The following is a 19,094-nucleotide window of genomic DNA, read 5'->3' as shown; positions in this document are numbered from 1 at the left end:
ACTGACCTGTTGATAGGATTGAAAAGTCTGTTATCAACTCTTAGTCCTTTTGTTCATCTCTTATAAGGTTTAGATCTTCATTTTTCCTCAGATTGTACACAGCTAATTGTGTCAGAAATAGATATAATATTTTCACTAAGGTGAAAATAGTCCTGTCTCCTGACGAGAACCGTATCTTACAGTTAATAGAATCAGAATATCTTAGAGAGTTCATTCAGTTCAAATTTCTTATTTTTCAGGTGGGGGTTTCTTTTATATAACCCCAAAGTGCTTACTCTAGTGCTCTGTGCATTGTGCATACTCAATTAACTTTGCTGACTGATGATCACAGCTTCTTTGCTGCCAGATGAAAACTAACAGGAACATCTAACAGGACTTGCATAGCCTGGCTGACTACTGCCGTGACCAGCACTCTGCGGTTGACTTATGATGACTGTGGCATATCATTTATAGCCTCTCACCCAAGTCCAGAAGCTCATCATTGCCTCATTTCACTGACAATTCATCATAGTCATTAATAGAGCATTCTTTATAACTCTTCCTGTCCTCATGATTCAGCACTGGCACCCACTCACTCCTGCATTACTAAGTGACTTATAAACTTGCAGAACAACAGAAAATGGACTGCTGTATTTTAAAGGGGGAAAAGTAATGTGTGTGAATGTTGGGGAAATTGGCAAAAGCTTTTTTCCAAATGAGATATTTAGGGCATATTTCTAAGCATTCTATTTTTTCTCTTATTGAAGTGAATTCTATTGCATTTGATAAGAAATATAAACTTTTTGTCTAATTCTGATACCCTGGGCCCAACTGGTTTCGACCACAATGGCTGATGAATTAGAAGGAAAGAAAATGGAATTAGAAATGCAGCATCTTTCCTGTGGAGCCAGTGCTAGGAACTAGATTATTCATGGTTATCTTTCTGGAGAGGTATTGGCATGACTGAACTGTTCTTTTTCTCTGTGCCTCTTTTTAGCATGCATACAAACACAGAAAAGGGGAAAGCATACAATGTGACTGTTCTAGGCTGAAATGAAGCCTAGATTTTTATATAATCCTAGCCTTATTTTTAGTGTATTAGTTGGGGTGTACTTCTGTAAAGAAAGATAAAATTTGGTGGGGGGATTTTTTTCTTAAATTTCAGGTAGCTTTAACATCCACTCATTTGATTTTCACGAGCTCCCTGTCCCATATCCAGTCATCCTCAAGTCTTATAAATTTTGCCTTCTAATTTGTTCCCTATCCTCCTCCATTCAGTGGCCTCTGGAACTACTTGTTCATATGTTTTCCTTGGCTACCAGAGAGGTGTTACTCATCTTTGTTGCCGCAACACCTAGCCTGGGGCCTGACATTTGGTGGATGTTAGTTGATTAGCAATGGTGTTGGGAGGTAGGCAGGTCTGTACTGGTGCAGTCTGCTAGGTGAGAAAGCCAAGGCTCAAGTGAGTTACCCGAGTCTGGTGATGGCAGAGTTCGAATTTGAACCCACATCTCCTAGTACTCATTCCAGAGTTCCGCTCCCTAAGCTATAACATACCTCCACCACAAAAATAGCATGAGGGGTAGATTCACTTTGAGAGTAAAAAGGAAAAAGTACTTACAGTGAGACATTTTGGTCAGTAAGAACTGACTGGAATTTGGCTGCCAACCTACAGAAGCCAGTGAAAAAGAAGACAGCTATTCACAGTCAAACTAAGAATCAGAGTCTTTCATGAATATCAAATTACTTCATTTTACACAATAAAAAAATTCTTAGGGAAAATATATGTAAATTAAGTTATAAGTTAAAACTTCTTCCCCACACTCTCCACACATACACCTTTATCTTGACTAATACAAAAATTTCAGAGCTACCATAGACTTACATATTTTTAACAAGAAATACTTCTCTATCTGCAAACATGAAAATGCACCAAAGAATAGTAAGTTAGTCAACAAATATTTGAATGTCAACTATGTATGGATTCTGTGCATAATGCTTTTTATCTAGAGTAATCTTATCAAGCTTGTACAATTTTAGAACTAAAGTAAACTTCTGAGATCATTTAGTCTAACCTCCTCATTTTATCCTTAAGGATACTGCGATTCAGACATGTTAATTTATCTAATTAGTTAGTGAACTAGAACCCACATCTCATCTTATCTCTATTACTCCTTGATCCTGAAGAAAACTTCTGTAAGGTGAATAATTACCTCCTGATGTTGTTGGATTTCCCTATGTGGCTTTGTTGGAAGGAGGCAGATACGTAAAATAGTTGATGTTAGCAGTTGTCATAGCAGGATTCTGAGGCTGTGATCGAGATACAAGGAGACCTTTTAGTGTTACTGGTTTGGGAGACTGAGCAGTGATGCCATTCACCTGCTCTGGCCCCTGGCTCTCCAAGCAGTGAAATAGAAGCTTTATAAGCTCTGTGACTTCTCGGGTCATCAGAGCCGTCTCCCTGCCTCGTTGCAAGAGAGTTAGATATGGGCATGTGGATATGCCTGCCTCTTATGAAAGACAATTATTGAGTGAGAAATCAGTGCTAAAAGCAGTATAGGTGGAACCAGCAAAAGCAGTGGCATACTTTCTTAGAAGATTCTGTAAATTCCTGAATATCCTATGGCTACTTTAGGACTAGTGTTTTAGCAGCTTTATGGTAATGTTGCCATAAGACATAGTTCATATGCTTACTTTACAGTTTACATGTTTAACTTTGCATGTGGCAAAGGTTTTAAATCTTTTTTTCTCCCACCCCTAGGTATGTTTGGTCTTCCCTTCTTGCCAAAGCATTTACGGTATAAGGCTAACACCAGCTCCATAGTTACAAGATTAGCTTTCATTTTTCATAGGCTCTTTTGTGCTCTGACCTACAAGGGGTAATCATGTAATATAAAATATGCTACTGGAAGTCATTGACAGTTGTTATTTTTGAAGACTGGTTAATGAGGGGAATACTCTTTCTTTTTGAGTTTAGATGTGTGTGCACACATCTTTTGAGCTGGGTACTTACCTTGTCATAAATTGGCTGTATTCCATATCTACTTACACAAAAACTCACTTGCATATGTGAATTCTTTATTTTTTCACAGCCATCTCTTCCTGTACTTTATACCCTGTCTAGCCAGGCTACACATGAAGCTGTTCATCTCCTTTGCAGGATGTTGGTCTTTGATCCAGTAAGTAGTGTTTGTTTTTATTATTTTTTTATGAATTAAAAATACATGTGTGCTAGGAAAAATATCCTGGTTTTGAATAGATGGGCAAGGTAAATAAAGACTTTTCAAAAGATGAACTTCAATCCCCAGTACATGTATATCATGCTCACTTCACATAGAAGTTTGATTATTAACACATAAGAGTCTGGGTGAAGAGAGAGAAAAAGCTGTATACCATCATTATTTATCTCAATATTTGTAAAAGGAGTTAGACATCAAGTTAAATCAGGAGAAAAAAAATTTTAACATTATTTGAAAAAAACCTGCCCACTATATTGCATAAGGAAGTGTTTATTCTTTGGTAATGTTGAGATGATAGCTTTTCCAAATGCCATTTCTAGACTTGACTCTTCTGGGACAAAGTTCAGCTCTTCATTTATTCATTCATCCAAAGAATGTTTATTATTCATGTCTGTGTCAATAACTGTTGTCAAAGAAGACTCAAAAATGGAAGCATTTAGAAAAGAAAACTTTATTTGCCAAGAGTACAAGGAAGTCACCAAATAGAAAACACGACAGATATTTAAAAGAAGAAAAAAACCTATAAAATTACCAGTTATTAAGTTTACAGTGGTCTGTTCATGATGAGAAAACAGCAACTTTCTCACATGATTATCAAATCCACAAAAGTCAGAACTATCTTCACACGTCAGCATAGCAAAGATTAGGGATAAAAATGTTTTGTTAGAGAGTCCAGGTTTGTGAGAAATAGTCAAGGTTTTATTATTTGGGGGACCAGAACCAATCAGAGTGACCAAGTTTTTTTTTGTTACATTCCAGGGTACAAAGTGGATTTTTTGTTTGTTTGGTGTTTGTTTATTTTTTGTTGACCTTTTGTTTGTTTACTTTGGCATGTGAGGTGCTTAGTGGTAAAAGAAGCAAGACAAAATGGCAGTTCTTGCTTCCACAGTCCCTCCTTGTGGTCAGGTTCCTGCCGTTAAGAACAGTTTCGGCCACATAACTTGCTCAGTGAGCTAGTGATTTAGTGCTTAGTTTGATATTTTGTTTTGTTTGGCAAGTTTATCTACAGAGTTAACAGGAGATGTTGATTAATACATAAAGACCTTTTGTATAGTAACAAAACTAGAGAACTTCGGGCTTCAAGGTAATTTCTGTCTGCCCATAGAGGATTTTGTAAAGGCCCTGAGGTTAAAATTTACTTTCACGTGTCAGAAATATGTTATTCTCTTTATTAGTTCTCTTTAGACTAGGAACCAAGAACCACGTAATTCACCTGTACCAGGTTTTACCTGCAGTACTTATAGTTGTCAGATACCCTATTTCTCTGAGATCCATGTTTATTAATGCTCCTGACCTGCCAGGAGCTCATAGTCTTTATAATCCTAAGGCTGGAATTTCCTAAGCCATGGAGCAAATACCAAGCACTTTTGCCTGGGAGGCCTTTTAGACATCAGTTGTACACGTGAAATGAAGCCATTATTCCTTAATAGTGGGATTGTCCTAATAAAATGAAACTTTTGGTGTGGTCATAGTTACAAATTAGATTTATCTATAAGAAGGAGGTAAGATTTATCTGGTAAGAAGGAGGATGGATTCTTATTGAACCTAGGTAGATAACTACATGGTCATTTAAATGAAAATAGAATTTAGTAAAGCACACTACATAATATTTAACCATTTTTATCATTGTCTTGTAGAACAAGGCCAACCAATATATGTTGTTATTTTTTTACAGAATTATTATTTTTAAATTGTCCTGATGCTTTATTAGTTTATGATTGATATTAAGGATTCTTTTCTTCCCAGTTCTGAGGGTTCAGTTAGAAATAGATACCATTTTTAAAGGCTGTTTCATTCTGGTTTGAATCTGTTAAAATTGAGGGTTAGGAAAGAAATGAGTTTTGTGGAGGTTTTTTTAATATCCATTACAAATAGAATATTAACCATAATTAAATCAGTTTATCCATTTAGTCTGAGGTAATTAATTAATTCTTATTTTGTTGATCTTGGGTTAAGCAGTCTATTGCCACGTGTCTGCTCCTGGACTAAAACATTCCTAGAAATCCTGACTCAGTTACTTGGTTCAGTCTAAGAGGCAGCTGTCGTGGTGATGATGTCGGCCACACCCATGAGTTTATACCCTGTAGACAATAGTCAGGAGTACCTGATCACAGCCCTTTCCTGAGGTCCTTGTGATGTTTCTTACAGAAGACCTAATTCCTGATCTTTAGCCTGTGGCAGGAGCCTTTAGGCAAATGGAAGGAAGAAGCAGAAACCACCAGAGGATAAGATTAAAGGGCTCTGGTTCTTTTATTATAATAACATCAATAATATTGGAAAGGATGGGGTATAATAAATAATCAATTTATAAAGATGTAATTAACTATTACCTCAAAGTAGTGAAGACATTAAATCTCCAGACACCTTAATTTATTTAAAGGCAATAAATAGTTACAAGCAATATTTTTAAAGCACAACGATAAGTATTAGGAATTTAGACAAAATTATTTACTTTTTTCTCTTGACAAATAAAAACACATCTGTTATCCTGCATATATATCTTCCTACCATCACACATTCTTTTACATTCTTTAAAAAGATACATATGTACTTTAACCTGAAGGTACTTGCACATCTTTTTATGTTTCTATTGATGGCTACTCTAAATGTATTAAGGAAGAGCCTAGGTATATTAAAATTATGTCGTCGGTATCCAAAGACTGTTTATTAACTCAAATTAATATTAGTAAGGTCTTGATGTTAACTAAGAATCAGGAGATTAAAATTTAAGTTGACACATTAAGTCCTTAGGATTTGTAGCATTCTAAAAACTACTTTCTTTTTAGAAACACATTACCTATTATCATTCATCTAATTTAGTTGAATACATAATTTTGCAATTCCATAATCTTAGACAAAGTAATACTAGTTTATTGACCAGCAAAACCGGTAGGAAAAAAATTCAAAATGACTGGGCTTTTTGTGAGAAAACAAACCTAAACTTTGTATAAACTAGAATGTTGTGCTAGCATTATTTGTACATGGCAGTAAAATCAGGAAGAAAACAGAAATATTTTTAAATTTTTATGACTATTAACTCAGGCTGATAGGTCCAATGAGTCATCTTGCATAGGAATATCACATGACCTCCTAATCTTATATAATTATATACTAGATATTAAAACTTTTAAGTTGTTTAAGAGAAATAGTTTGCTTCTTACTTTGTAATCTATTAACCAAGAGTATTATTTTAACTCACAGTTAAAGCTTTTTTTAATCTTTGAGTCACAACTTAAGCAAGAAAAAATTTCTAAAGTGCTAACATCTTTAATACATAAGGAAGAATAACGTTTTTAAAATCTTTCCATGTCTTTAATGTCTTAATATTGTTTCTAAAAGCCAATTGGAATAGGAGTTTGCTGCATTTTATTTTAAGACATCTCATAATGTATTACCTCCCTTCAGAAGTATACAAAGTACATCAATTTGTTTAATTAGAAATACTTCATATTTGTAAAGTGGAAAATTTTATCAACTTATTCAAAACTAAAAGAGCCAATTTTGATAAAGCAACAAAATCTAGGATAGAAACAAATGTCTGTATCTATTACAAATGTTGATCAGTTAAAGAAACAAGATATGTATGATATGTAATTGAGATATATAGGACATAATTGAGCACCATTAAGTTCTTCAAAAGAACATTATTATTGAAAATCTGGGTGATTTTGTGATTTCTTTCTCAATTTAGCAGGGCAGTTTTTTCTTTTCAGTGTTCATACCCCTTACAAAATGACAGTCTCCTTTCTTTAGCCTTGTTTCAGAAGTCCTAAAGAGACATTAATTTGTTTAGAGAACTCAGAGTTGATCACTGCTTGCTAGGGTTTTGATTTACTTTTTGTTCAAAGGCTTCTCTTAGGTAAGATACTTTAGAGGACCCCATATTGCTGCACACAGAACATACAAACATAGCAGGCTATCAGTATTTGGGAAAACACCCACATCTTTTCAACTCTGCATTCTCAAATTTCAGGAAATATCAGAATCCGCAGACAAACAAAAAAGACCAACAGGGAAACCAGATTCCAACTGCTGGTGGCAGCTGACAGGGACCCAATTTCTGACATCTGCCGCCTGGCAGAAATGACTTAATGGTCAGATGATAAAATTAAAACCCAGTTTCAATCACTGCTGCCACCTGTGTGGACAAGAGCAGCCATGCTTAATCAGGAACAGAAGCAGACTTGGCCAAGAACCAGATTTAGTGTGCAAAAGGCAAAGAGCTCAGTCTCACTGTGAGACTGGCCAGGGATGTTGAGAACTCAGAGGGGTCGAGGCCCGGGCAAGGTGCACTATTGGCCGGCTTGTTTCTCTTGATTCTACAGTACAGCTTTATCCCAGTGGAACCTCCAGGAATAGCTGGACTCATTTAGAAAAAAAAAGAAAAAGTGTACTTGCTAAGAGTACCAGTGAGTCAGACCTCAGAAGGGCTGGATCACCAAATACAAAACATGACAGGTAGTAAAAGGAACAAAACCAAGGTTGTCAAGTTTACATTTGTCTCTTCACGGTGGATAAACAGCAGCTTTCTTTTGTGATTATCATATCCTGAAAGGTCATGACATGCCTTTTAATATCAGCATAGCAAAAAATCAGAGATAAAAATGTTTTTAGGGAATCCAGGTTTATGGGAAATATTTAGCATTGTATTATTTAAGGGACCAGAACCAGTCAGGATGATCCAGTTATTTTTGGTTTATTTGAGTATAAAATGGTTTTCTCTTTTTAAATTGTGTTATGTGATGTGCTTGATCATATTGGAAGCAGGGGGAAGTGTCAGTTTTTGTTCTACTCTCTACTGTTGAGTCCATCCTTAAATCCTTTAAAATCCACTTTCTCTCAGTAGTCCTTATGTATCCACTGAGCTAAAGGAGGGACAATTTTTTTCTTTTTTTAATGGAGAAATGAGTATAAGAGTTTTGGTTTATGTAAACCTGAAACTAGTATATTAAGTTTTCTTATCTGAAGTGCCAGAAAACCACAGGCTACTGATATTTAGACTGAGCTAGATATCAAAACATGGCCTTCAGATCTTTATCTGCTGCCTAACTCCAGCAGCTGTCAGATGGGCTTTTGCCCTAAGTTGAGTTGTATTCTAAGAGAGTCAAAGATTCAAACAGCCTTGTAAAATTGCAACCATGATCACATCTCTTCTAAATACTGAGACATATTTAGAAAATATAGCTGTTATTTAAAATGTAAACTTATCCCCTCCAAAGCATTACATATTTAAATGTCATGATATTTGTCATTTTTGACCCTGTATACATCTATTTCAAGGAACTAGGAACTTCTCAGAATCTTAGCAGAAAGTTACTTCTAAGTGCTTTATGGTGGTGTATGGTGGTTTATAACAGTAGTTTGTTGTCCTAAGTCATATCCTCCCTCTGCTGTTACATTACCCACCTCTAAATTCAAATATCCCTCTTTACACAGGATGTACCGTAAATTAAGTATCAACTGTGTAAAGCAGTTACTGTGTCTTGTGAAAGATCCTGTGCAGACAGTCATGTTTATCTGTAGTGTTGATGTGCTGGTCTCTAAATTTGATTTCAGTCCAAAAGAATATCCGCTAAGGATGCCTTAGCCCACCCCTACCTAGATGAAGGGCGACTACGATATCACACGTGTATGTGTAAATGTTGCTTTTCCACCTCTACTGGAAGAGTTTATACCAGTGACTTTGAGCCTGTCACCAATCCCAAATTTGATGACACTTTTGAGAAGAACCTCAGTTCTGTTCGACAGGTTAAAGGTGAGTATCTTTTTTGGCCTTCAGCCAAACAGGATGACTAGTAACATTTTGCATTATGAGGCCATGAAAAGCTGAGATCTGGATGGTGACCAAAGCTCCTCTATTTCTTTATTTTACAACCTACGACTAGCTATTTGTCTAGGGCATATATGCCAAGAAGGCTATGTGTGTTATAAAAATGCTGATTTAATATTACATCCAGGGGAAGGTCAGGCAGAGAAATGGATATTTTGTTCTTGTTTTCAAAGCTGACTTAGTGAGTGTGACTCAATATATTTAATATGTATTCACTCATTTTGATTTCACTGAATGAAACATATTGGACTTTTTTTTATATATATAACATGCAAAGTTTGAAAAAGGATAAACATCCACTGAGGGAATCATTCCTTCGATGATGACAATAGAAGGGAATTTCTGATAGTCTACTCGTAAAATTTCCTTTCATAATCTATTGGAGTAGGGGTGGGAGTTAATGATATCCAAAACTCTGAAATTTTAGTGTCTGCTCTAGGGCATTTTAGAAGAGAGAGTAGTGCCAAAGTAACCAGCCCAAAACGATATACCTGACACCAACTGAAGTTTTCTTTAAGTGATTTTCAAAAAGGCAATAATTACCAGCAATTTAGAAGAGTTCACTCATAATGCCAACCCTTTGGAGTCACTCGCAAAGTTGTAGACCATTTTACTCCTCCTACTGATGGGGTTTCCAACCCATATAATGCCGCCACTTTGGGAGTTTTTGCCTCTGTTGAGCAGCAACTGTCATTTTGGTTTCAGGAAAGTTCCACTGGATTCTACCTGTTAGATGATGTGTGTGTTTGATTTAACTAAACCAGTAGGAAATGCTGTTCAGATACTGGCTAGAGTTAGCTGAGAATCCACTGCTCCCAGGCCTACAAATTGGCATGGGTTGTATGATGTTTGTTTTCTCCACAGAAATTATTCACCAGTTCATTTTGGAACAGCAGAAAGGAAACAGAGTGCCTCTCTGCATCAACCCTCAGTCTGCTGCTTTTAAGAGCTTTATTAGGTAACTATATGTATGTAATTCTAACTTTCTTGTTAGAATTAAAAGGATGCCATTGTGGTTTTGTTATTCAGCATATTTCTGTTTTTATTTAGATTAGATAACATAGACAAAAGGTCCAACAGAAAGTTTCTGTTTTGAGCTTTGGCTTTAGTCAAAAGCATATTAAAAATGTAAACATTAGTTTTTACACTGATGCCAATTCACTGTGGTTGCTTTGACAGTTTTTTTCTTAGATGACCATTGTGCTGCCTGATCCTGTACATGGGGATCCTCCTGCAGCATCAGTGTGGCAGCCACTGTCCTGGAGTTGGACATGATCTTCTGGGTTCCCACTACTATCCCCACCACCAAGCAAGAAAATTATTTTTCATAGGTGGACTGCTGGTGTGTCCTATTTGGAGGAGAAGCCAACAGGTTTATTGGTTAAAGAACTGTAAACTGACTTTGGAACCTAGCAAGCCGAATTCTCTTTGTCTCTCTTTGTCCTTTCCTTCTCGATTTCTTTTTCCCTAACTCCCTGTATCAGTCAAGGTCCAGTCAGGAGAAAGAAACCACACCCAGTAATATAAACAGGGAAAATTTAATACCAAGAAACATTAACTAGGAAAAGATGGTTAACTGCTAAAAGGCATGAAAGAAGATTCTGAAGGATTCCAAAGTAGCAAATGCAGAAAGCAGGTACTACTTCTAAACTGAGGCAGAATGAACAAGGAAGAAATTAAGAACTTAGAGGAGGCCCCTCCACCCAAGGCTAATAAGATTTAGAAATGATACGGTTGCCACAGAACACACAGCATGAGGGTGGTGAAGAAACTTGCCAAAACGTGTGGGCAGAACTGGTCCATCAGAGAGGCCTGCTCGGTTGCAGAGCAACTTGCCAGAAAGTTTGGGTAGAACAAAGCTAGGCCTTCCACGACAAAAGCACACCAGAACCAGGAAGGGAAGCTGCTTCCTAATGCTGTGGCTTTGCAGTGCCCTCCCAGCGCCCTCTGTTGACAAAGGCTAACACCAAGCCAGGTGGCAAAGGAGAAATGTGAACAGGGTCTGGCTCCGGATTCACAAAGCAGGACAAAGAAGGGTGGATTTGGATCTGAGAAGCCACTTCCTCCTTTCCTTCCCATCTGCCTTTCTCCCTCTTTTCTCCCTCTTCTCCCTGCTTCTCTTTCCCTTCCTCTCACTTCCCTTTTAATCGGCCTTGATGTGGTATTGAAGTTGATTGAATTTATTGAACCAAAGTCAAGAATTTTTGTAGAATTTTTTAAATCAGGGTAACTGTCATTTCTTTCATGTATTTTTCTGTAGAAAGAAGCAATTAAGTTGCATTTTTACTTCTCTGTGGTTTAAAATCACTTTGTTTTAATATTTTTCCCTAAGAGTCAGTGACGTAGTCAATCAGGTGTTTTAATACCTTTCAGGTGCAAGTTATTCATTATCCTGGGCCCTGGGGAAGCAAAGTGGTCACACACACACACCCTCAAGTTTATAATCTAGTTGGCAACATTAGACAAATATGTGAAATAACTGATAAAACAAAACTGTGGATAACAAATGCTAAGTGATTATCCGTTACTTAATACTTGATAAAAGAATGCTTATGAGGCTCATTCAAAATAGATCCCCACTTAAAGTCTCTGTATTTTGAGAGACTACTTTTAAATGGATGATTCTGCATCCTTTAAGGTTATTTTCCTAATTTATTATAGACATCATTATTTATAATAGCTACCATTACTTTATATTATGACATAGGCACTGTGGAAGGCACTTTCCATACATTATCTCATTTATTCCTCACAGTATCTTCTGAGGTGGATAGCATTATCCCTTTCCAAAAGAGAAAAGATGAGGGAATTTGCTCAGTGTCACACAACTAGTAAATGACATGTTGTTTTCAAGCCCTTGTATTAGCCACTATACCACATTGCCTCACTATAGACACAGATCCTTAAACGAACAATTTTGGAACAAATGCAGCTTTTAGGGAAGTTAAAAGAAACAGAAATAAAAATCCAGAAATGGTCTTTACCATTTTTTTAAAGGAAGAGAGCCAAACAGGCACAGTGAATTGCCGCCCTTTTTCCCTTTGTGGTGTTAACAGCTGATTTCACCATGTCTCCATTTTCTTCCAGTTCCACTGTTGCTCAGCCGTCTGAGATGCCCCCATCTCCTCTGGTGTGGGAGTGACGGTGGAAGATAATATACTACTGAAGATGTAATGTAGCTTTCCACTGGAGTCTGGGATTTGCAATTCTGGAGGTTAATCATGCTTGTACTGTAATTTTACTAATGAAGTTTTAAATTAACAACCACTACTTGTATGATATGAATAATATTTAGAAATGTTACTAGACTTTTAATCTTGTAAAGTGGTTGTGCTTTTAGAAGAAAAATATTTTACCCAGAGTTGCACATGTTTTATGAATTTAGTGCAGCTGTTATGGCTCACCTCAGAACAAAAGAGAATTGAACCAAATTTGGGAGTTTGGGGTTTTGTGTTTTTGTTTTGTTTTGTTTTTCTTTTTTAAAATGAAGTGAGATTGTTCACACACACACACACACACAAAGGACAGTTATACATTTTGATATTTGAGCCATTCCTGAAAATTTGGGGTTTTCTAAAATGAAAGAATCTAGAAACCTTGCCTGCGACCAATCATGGAGCCACGTGAGCTGATCGTGGCTGCACCTGGGGGGGGGGTTGGGGGGAGGGGCATGCCACCTAATGATCAAGCCCTATAATTAGCTTCTCATTAGAGCCGTGACGGTGATGTGTGCTGTCTAAAATCCAATGTTGTGGGTAGAGAGAATGAGTTTGTGACTAGGAGAGACTAAACTTTTGTTTTCCTTACCCAGTATAAATATATATATATATATTTAATCTATTTTTATTAGAAGTTTTTCTGCTCTTTCTTACATAAAAGAACCCCCAAGCATGCATCTTTCATGTGTGTAAATAATTCATTTCTGGGCTAATTTCAAAAGAATTCCAACATTGCTGTATAGAGAGAAAACTAGCTTGCACATTTTAGGTCTGTGAAATTTTGTGAGACTTTTCCTGCACTGGACAGTAAAAAAAATAAATAAATAAAAGACAAAAACAAATTTTAAAAAACTTTAAAGCCACAAAAAAAAGGCACATAGAGAATTATGTCAAATGTGTTTGTGTCCTTAGGCAAAGCTGTGGGAGTCTTGAAATGTCACAGTAGTAAATAACTTATTACTTTTTGACAAATTCTTTTTTCTGTTGGAACACTGAACTCTTCTGTGCATATGTATATATGAATACAAATTGAAGGCCTCTACCTCCTGGAGTTATACAACTTGGCTTGTTTACCTCCACATGCTGATGATGACTATTTTTTTTTTAAGTTCAATGTGGAGACTTGAAACTTGAATGTCCCTTCCAACTTTTATATTAAAAATAAAAAGTCAAGAAAATTGAAGATCGTTTTTCACCTGTACAAGGAATACTAATGGATCGTCTTAAAATTGGTCTAGGAAAAAACCTTGGTGTGTGTTATGGACAATTAACTGTTAAAGTTATTGTAAGTTATCTGTATTTAGCAGAGTATTTTCATCTTGAGTGATCTGAGCTGAATTTGAAGACTATTAATAAGTTATGTTTGGAAGTTTTAACTTCAATGAAGTAATTATTTGCTGTGAAAGAAACAAACATTGAATTACTAAACAAAGATGGTGCAATATCTTTGTTTTTTTTTTATGAGGCTCCTGAGAATCAACCCAACTGAAGCATTTCAATTCACTTGAATGAGAAACGTGTTTAGTATCAAAAGAGCCCAAGAAGACACTGGTGTGAAAGGTACAATCTCAGAGGTTGGTCAATTACCGTGGCACACTTACTGGTCACTTTGTACAATGTAGATTTGAAGTACAGTGGTGAAAACATTAAATGTGACATTTGAAAAAGATGTGTCATCTGTTTTATTTCAATTCCTTCCCTTTGTTTTTTCTCTTCAGCACAGCTTGTATCCTGAATTTGCAAAGTTGTGAAACATTTCCTATTTATATTTCCATTTTGATCTTTGAGGAAATTAGTTGTGGTTTTTAAAATCTTCCCAGAAACTTTAGATTGCCAAACATATTGAAAACTTAGTTAACTGATATCAAAGACATTGTGATTTAAATATATACAATTGGAAAGTCTTTCCAGACCTGAGAGTCTAATACAGTGGTGTTCAAACTTTTTTTTTTAAGCAAAGAACCCTATTTTCATGTGAAATCAAACTCCAATATATTAGAGTCCAGTATATTAAACAAATGAAAATAGACTGCTCTGGATAAAGCAGACTGCTCAAGGGACTTGACCCCCAGCCCCGTCTTCCTTTCTGCCTCCTGCTCCTGTCAGCCCAAAGGTACTTCCAGCTAAGGAAGAAGTCCCAGCTGGGTGGTGGTATAATTAAGACCTGACGCTTGACTGCCTAACTTCAGAATACTTTCCCTGAGGCTGGACAAAGCAACATTACTCTTGGGTTTGTAGATGGCATGTACTTCTCCCTGTCTTTTCTTGATTTAGCAAAATGAATAGACTTATTTTTCCCCTGACGTGGGGGGAGTTGACTGTCCTAACTCATATAAATTAATACAAATACACATATTAGTTTATTCACCCACAAACTTTTGAATACCTATTAAGTGCAAGAATTACTTATAAGGAAGCCTTATTAATATCAATAATGCTTAAATAAGAAAACTAGTTTTAATCACTTACAAAAGAACGTTATGAATTGCACATATAACACTAAAGTTCTTCACAGATAAATATTAGAAAAAATATATTGACCTGTTCCCACTGGAACCTGCTCAGCTAACCAAGGGGTTTGTGCCTTATTTTTTTATTTGAAATTGTTGATAATTGCAAAAGTGTGGAATTTCTACAGCCAGTGGAGTCAGTAGAGACAGATAAGTTACGGCTGTGATCAACTGCAGTTTGTTTGCAGTTTAAGTATGAGAACCCAGAAGATAGAGATAATCTCTTGTGATGGCTCATAAGGTGTGGAATTTTTATTTTGTTTTTCCTCTATGGTATGTCATTTAAAATATTACTTTTATATTAAAATAAAAATTTATTAAAGAATAAAATGCAAAATTTGCGTGAATTTTGAAATTAAGGCAGCTTTGGAGGGTCTGTTTCCTACTATACTCTAGTAATGTCTAGACAGCATGGTAGGAAATGGACACGTAGAATCTTCTCTGCAGTGTTTTACTCTCCGCCTCTCCTTCCCTGCGTGGTCTTTCCTTGGCGTCTGTAACACCACTCTGTTTTTCTCTCTTCTTTTGAGCTACAACTCTTCCTTACAGGCTCCTTCCTTTGCTTAATCCTCACATGTTTGTGTTCCCTGGGCTAGGCATCAATCCTGGGTTCTCGTCCTACTCTAAAGCCAGGAGTTCTTGGGCCAGCCCTGTGGCTTAGCAGTTAAGTGCATGCGCTCTGCCACTGGCGGCCCGGGTTCGGATCCCGGGCGCGCACCGATGCACCGCTTCTCTGGCCATGCTGTGGCCACGTCCCACATACAGCAACTAGAAGGATGTGCAACTATGACATACAACTATCTACTGGGGCTTTGGGGGAAAAAAAGGAGGAGGATTGGCAATAGATGTTAGCTCAGAGCCCGTCTTCCCCAGCAAAAAGAGGAGGATTAGCATGGATGTTAGCTCAGGGCTGATCTTCCTCACCAAAAAAAAATAAAATAAATAAATAAATAAAACTGTTAAAGCCAGGGGTTCTTGACATGGCTACTTGGTAGAATCACCTGGAGAACTTTCAGAAATCCCAGTGCCTAGCCTGCACTCCAGACCAATTAAATCCGAGTCCCTAGAGGCAAGATCAGGCATCAATTTTTTTGTGTTTTTTTTTTGTGTGTGTGAGGAAGATCAGCCCTGAGCTAACATCTGTTGCCAATCCTCCTCTTTTTGCTGAGGAAGACTGGCCCTGGGCTAACATCCGTGCCTGTCTTCCTCCACTTTATATGGGATGCCTGTCACAGCATGGCTTGACAAGCGGTGCATCGGTGCATGCCCGGGATCCGAACCTACAAAGCCTGGGCCACGGAGCACGCGCACGTAACCAGCTGTGCCACCGGGGTGGCCCCAGGCATCAGTTTTATGTTGTAGTTTTTTTGTTTTTTTAAGTTCTCCAGTAGATTCCAATGTGCAGCCAAGATTGAGATCCACTGCTGGACACTCTCTTGTGACATCATCTACCCTCATGGCCTCAGTGATGGTGAGAGAATGATCCCAAATCTCTTACCTATATACCCAAGCTTTTCTACTAGGTGCCTATTAATTTCAACTTGGGTATCTTACAGGCACCTCAGACATGTCAAAAATGGAATTAATATTTTCCACCACAACTTTATTATTATTATTAAATCATTCTCACTTTTCCCCACTGGCTCTTTTTTCCCCTTCCTAGACTACCAAAATGGTTGAGACTTAACTACCTAGGGCTCTTCTTAGCATTTCATGAGGAATTGTGGAAGGGAAAGGAGTTGTGACTATGCTTAGGGGTGAGGGGGCCGAGTCGTGAGCTGGCCCAGGCTATAGCTCCCTCTCTTCACATTAGGTTAGGACCTGCGCCAGGGTGGTCTTGACAACACAGCACCAAGCTTTTCTTTTTTGGCAGGTGAGATGGAAGAGAATGACTTGGGTTACAGTACTCCATCTGCTCCCTGCCCCACAATCCTGGGCCTGGGCTTCACCATCCACCCAGTTACGGAAGCCAGGAATCAGAGCCCTCCTCACTCCCATCTTAACTCCAGAATTCATGCACATTTTGCATTCCATTCTTTAATATACTTAATGTTTTAAATGATATGCCATAAGGGAAAAACAAAGTAAAAATTTTCCACTTAATGAATTAAATGCTGTTGAATCTTGTTTTTCATTTTGGAAATCAGGGCTGAATTGAAGACACTGATACTATTTACTGAATTTAACATCCAGTTTCTCCTCTCTCAGGTTTAAAATATTTTGAGAATCAAACACATAAGTGGTAACATTTTTCCTGGCACTTTTAAGTGACTTTTATCAGTGAGTGAACAATGCCCAGATACTTGGAAAGAAGTGGCAAATCACAATGTTTTCAGGTTGCTATTGGTAGAATTTTTAAGTGGACCTTTGCTAAGAAGTCAGCATTTATATTAGGTAGCAGATTTCAGGGGTCTCTGATCCCCTGGTCAGTCTCCCACTGCCTCAGGGAAGTACTCATCAAAGATCTCTAAGTAAAGAAAGATGAGTTTATTTTAACTTTTATTTTGATAATACTGATTTTCACAGCTCATCATCCTCAACAGCCAACTACCTTTATCCAGTTCTTAATTGCAGCAATTATATCATGGTTTTAAAAATGAACAGCTTTACCCTCGAGTTTTGAGACTGCTTATCCTGGAGAAGAAAAATGTTGTAAAGGTAATATTGTGAGTTCCTTTTAAAAACCATATTGGTTTTTTGTGTGTGTTGGTAATACACTCACATGGTACAACCTAGAAAAGGATAGCGAAAAGAAAATCGTTCTCCCTAGAGGCAAACGGCTGTTTCCAGTTTCTGTGGATCATTCCAGAGATACTCTGCATAATCCAGCTTATATATTTTTATAGGAATGATAGCATTATATGCACACTGTCCTGCACCTTGCCTTTTCCATTTGATAAGTGCAGAAGATTGTTCCACGTGAACACATAGAGCTAACGCTTTTAATCTGAGCTACTTTTGTATTATCAAGGTGAACAATGAATACTTGAATTCATTACCCCTTACCCATATTTTTTATCCTTTGTCGTGACATTTTTTTCTATGAAGACCAACTAATTAATTCTCCCCCAGGTAAGCCATTGCTCATATGTGTAGTAGTACATGTTTTTTTAAATCATTTTTTTATTTTATTACAAATTTTCTTAAAAGACAAGTACTCAAATCACATTTTAAAAAAGACTTTTTCCATCCCACTAAACACACTGAAAAAATCAAGAGGCATTTAGGTGTACAAACTTCCTCACTTTTGCCAGATTCAGATGTGGCCCTATCTACTCATTTGTGTACCTTTTTTCATTCTGTGCTTTTTGCCAAAACTCATATCATTTAATAGTTCTTCAGTAATTTTACCAACAAGGGCCTTAAAAATAAACATTTCTTTACATACCTCATCATACATATGGCAAATAAAGACCAATAGAATGACCAAATCATTAATATCTGTGCTTTCATCTAGCAAGAATCAGGTTAAGCTGAGTTTTGCAACCAGTTGTGGTCATATGTCTTCTTGAGTACAGCAAAAACCTGAACTTTGATTTCCAGCAATATAGATGATTAGATATTCTAAAAAGCAAACTCTATTACACCTAGGAATTCTTGATGCAGTATAGCAAACATTAAATAAATAGCTGAGCTTACAGAACAAGGAATTCTTTAAGGACCAAAAACAAAGAGGGCTGGAGCCACGGCTTCCCTGCGGCCATTTGCCAATTGGTAAAAATGGTAACAGCTAACACTACTAGCTAATGTTTATTGACTAATTACTATATGCCAGGCCCTGCCCTAAGTACTTTACAAATATTAACTTTACAACAACACCATAATGTGGGTACCATTATTAGCTCCATCTTTCAGAGGCTCAAAAAAAAAAGTTAGAACCTTGGCTAGTAATAGCTACATGGGAGACAGGAGACACAGCCTTGAGTAGGATATGGAATTAAAACTTAGATTCCCATGGGCCGGCCCCGTGGCTTAGCGGTTAAGTGCACGCGCTCCGCTGCTGGCGGCCCGGGTTCGCACCCCGGCCGTGCACCTACGCACTGCTTCTCCTGCCATGCTGAGGCCGCGTCCCGCATACAGCAGCTAGAAGGATGTGCAGCTGTGACATACAACTATCTACTGGGGTTTTGGGGGAAAAATAAATTAATTAATTAAAAAAAAAACAACTTAGATTCCCACATGTAGCCGAGACATTCAAAGGGCCATATCTTCAGTGCAAGATCTGTTAAGGGAAAAAAAAATCCTACCTGCCACAAGAAAATTTTTCTGTTACAGCCTTAGCTCTAGGCGGGCAGAAAGTCTTCCACAAGAATTCTAA

General features: G+C 37.3%; 1 protein-coding gene across 2 annotated transcripts in view; it reads left to right on the top strand.

Moving 5' to 3' along the window:
* Positions 1-13,988, top strand: part of NLK (nemo like kinase) — a 167,751-nt gene extending 153,763 nt beyond the window's left edge. Inside the window, exons 8-11 of one of the 2 annotated variants that reach the window (XM_058560285.1) lie at positions 3,072-3,158; positions 8,775-8,973; positions 9,913-10,006; positions 12,136-13,987. In XM_058560285.1, the coding sequence (XP_058416268.1) occupies positions 3,072-3,158; positions 8,775-8,973; positions 9,913-10,006; positions 12,136-12,190 (435 nt within the window). In that variant the 3' untranslated portion in view covers positions 12,191-13,987. Of the gene's footprint in view, positions 1-3,071; positions 3,159-8,774; positions 8,974-9,912; positions 10,007-12,135 lie in introns of both variants that reach the window. The other variant, XM_058560286.1, reaches the window with a different exon arrangement.
* Positions 13,989-19,094: the final 5,106 nt, after the last annotated feature.

This window comes from Diceros bicornis, chromosome 18 (genome assembly GCF_020826845.1).
Source record: "Diceros bicornis minor isolate mBicDic1 chromosome 18, mDicBic1.mat.cur, whole genome shotgun sequence".
NCBI classification, from domain to species: domain Eukaryota; kingdom Metazoa; phylum Chordata; class Mammalia; order Perissodactyla; family Rhinocerotidae; genus Diceros; species Diceros bicornis.
This window is presented reverse-complemented; position numbering and strand designations above follow the sequence as displayed.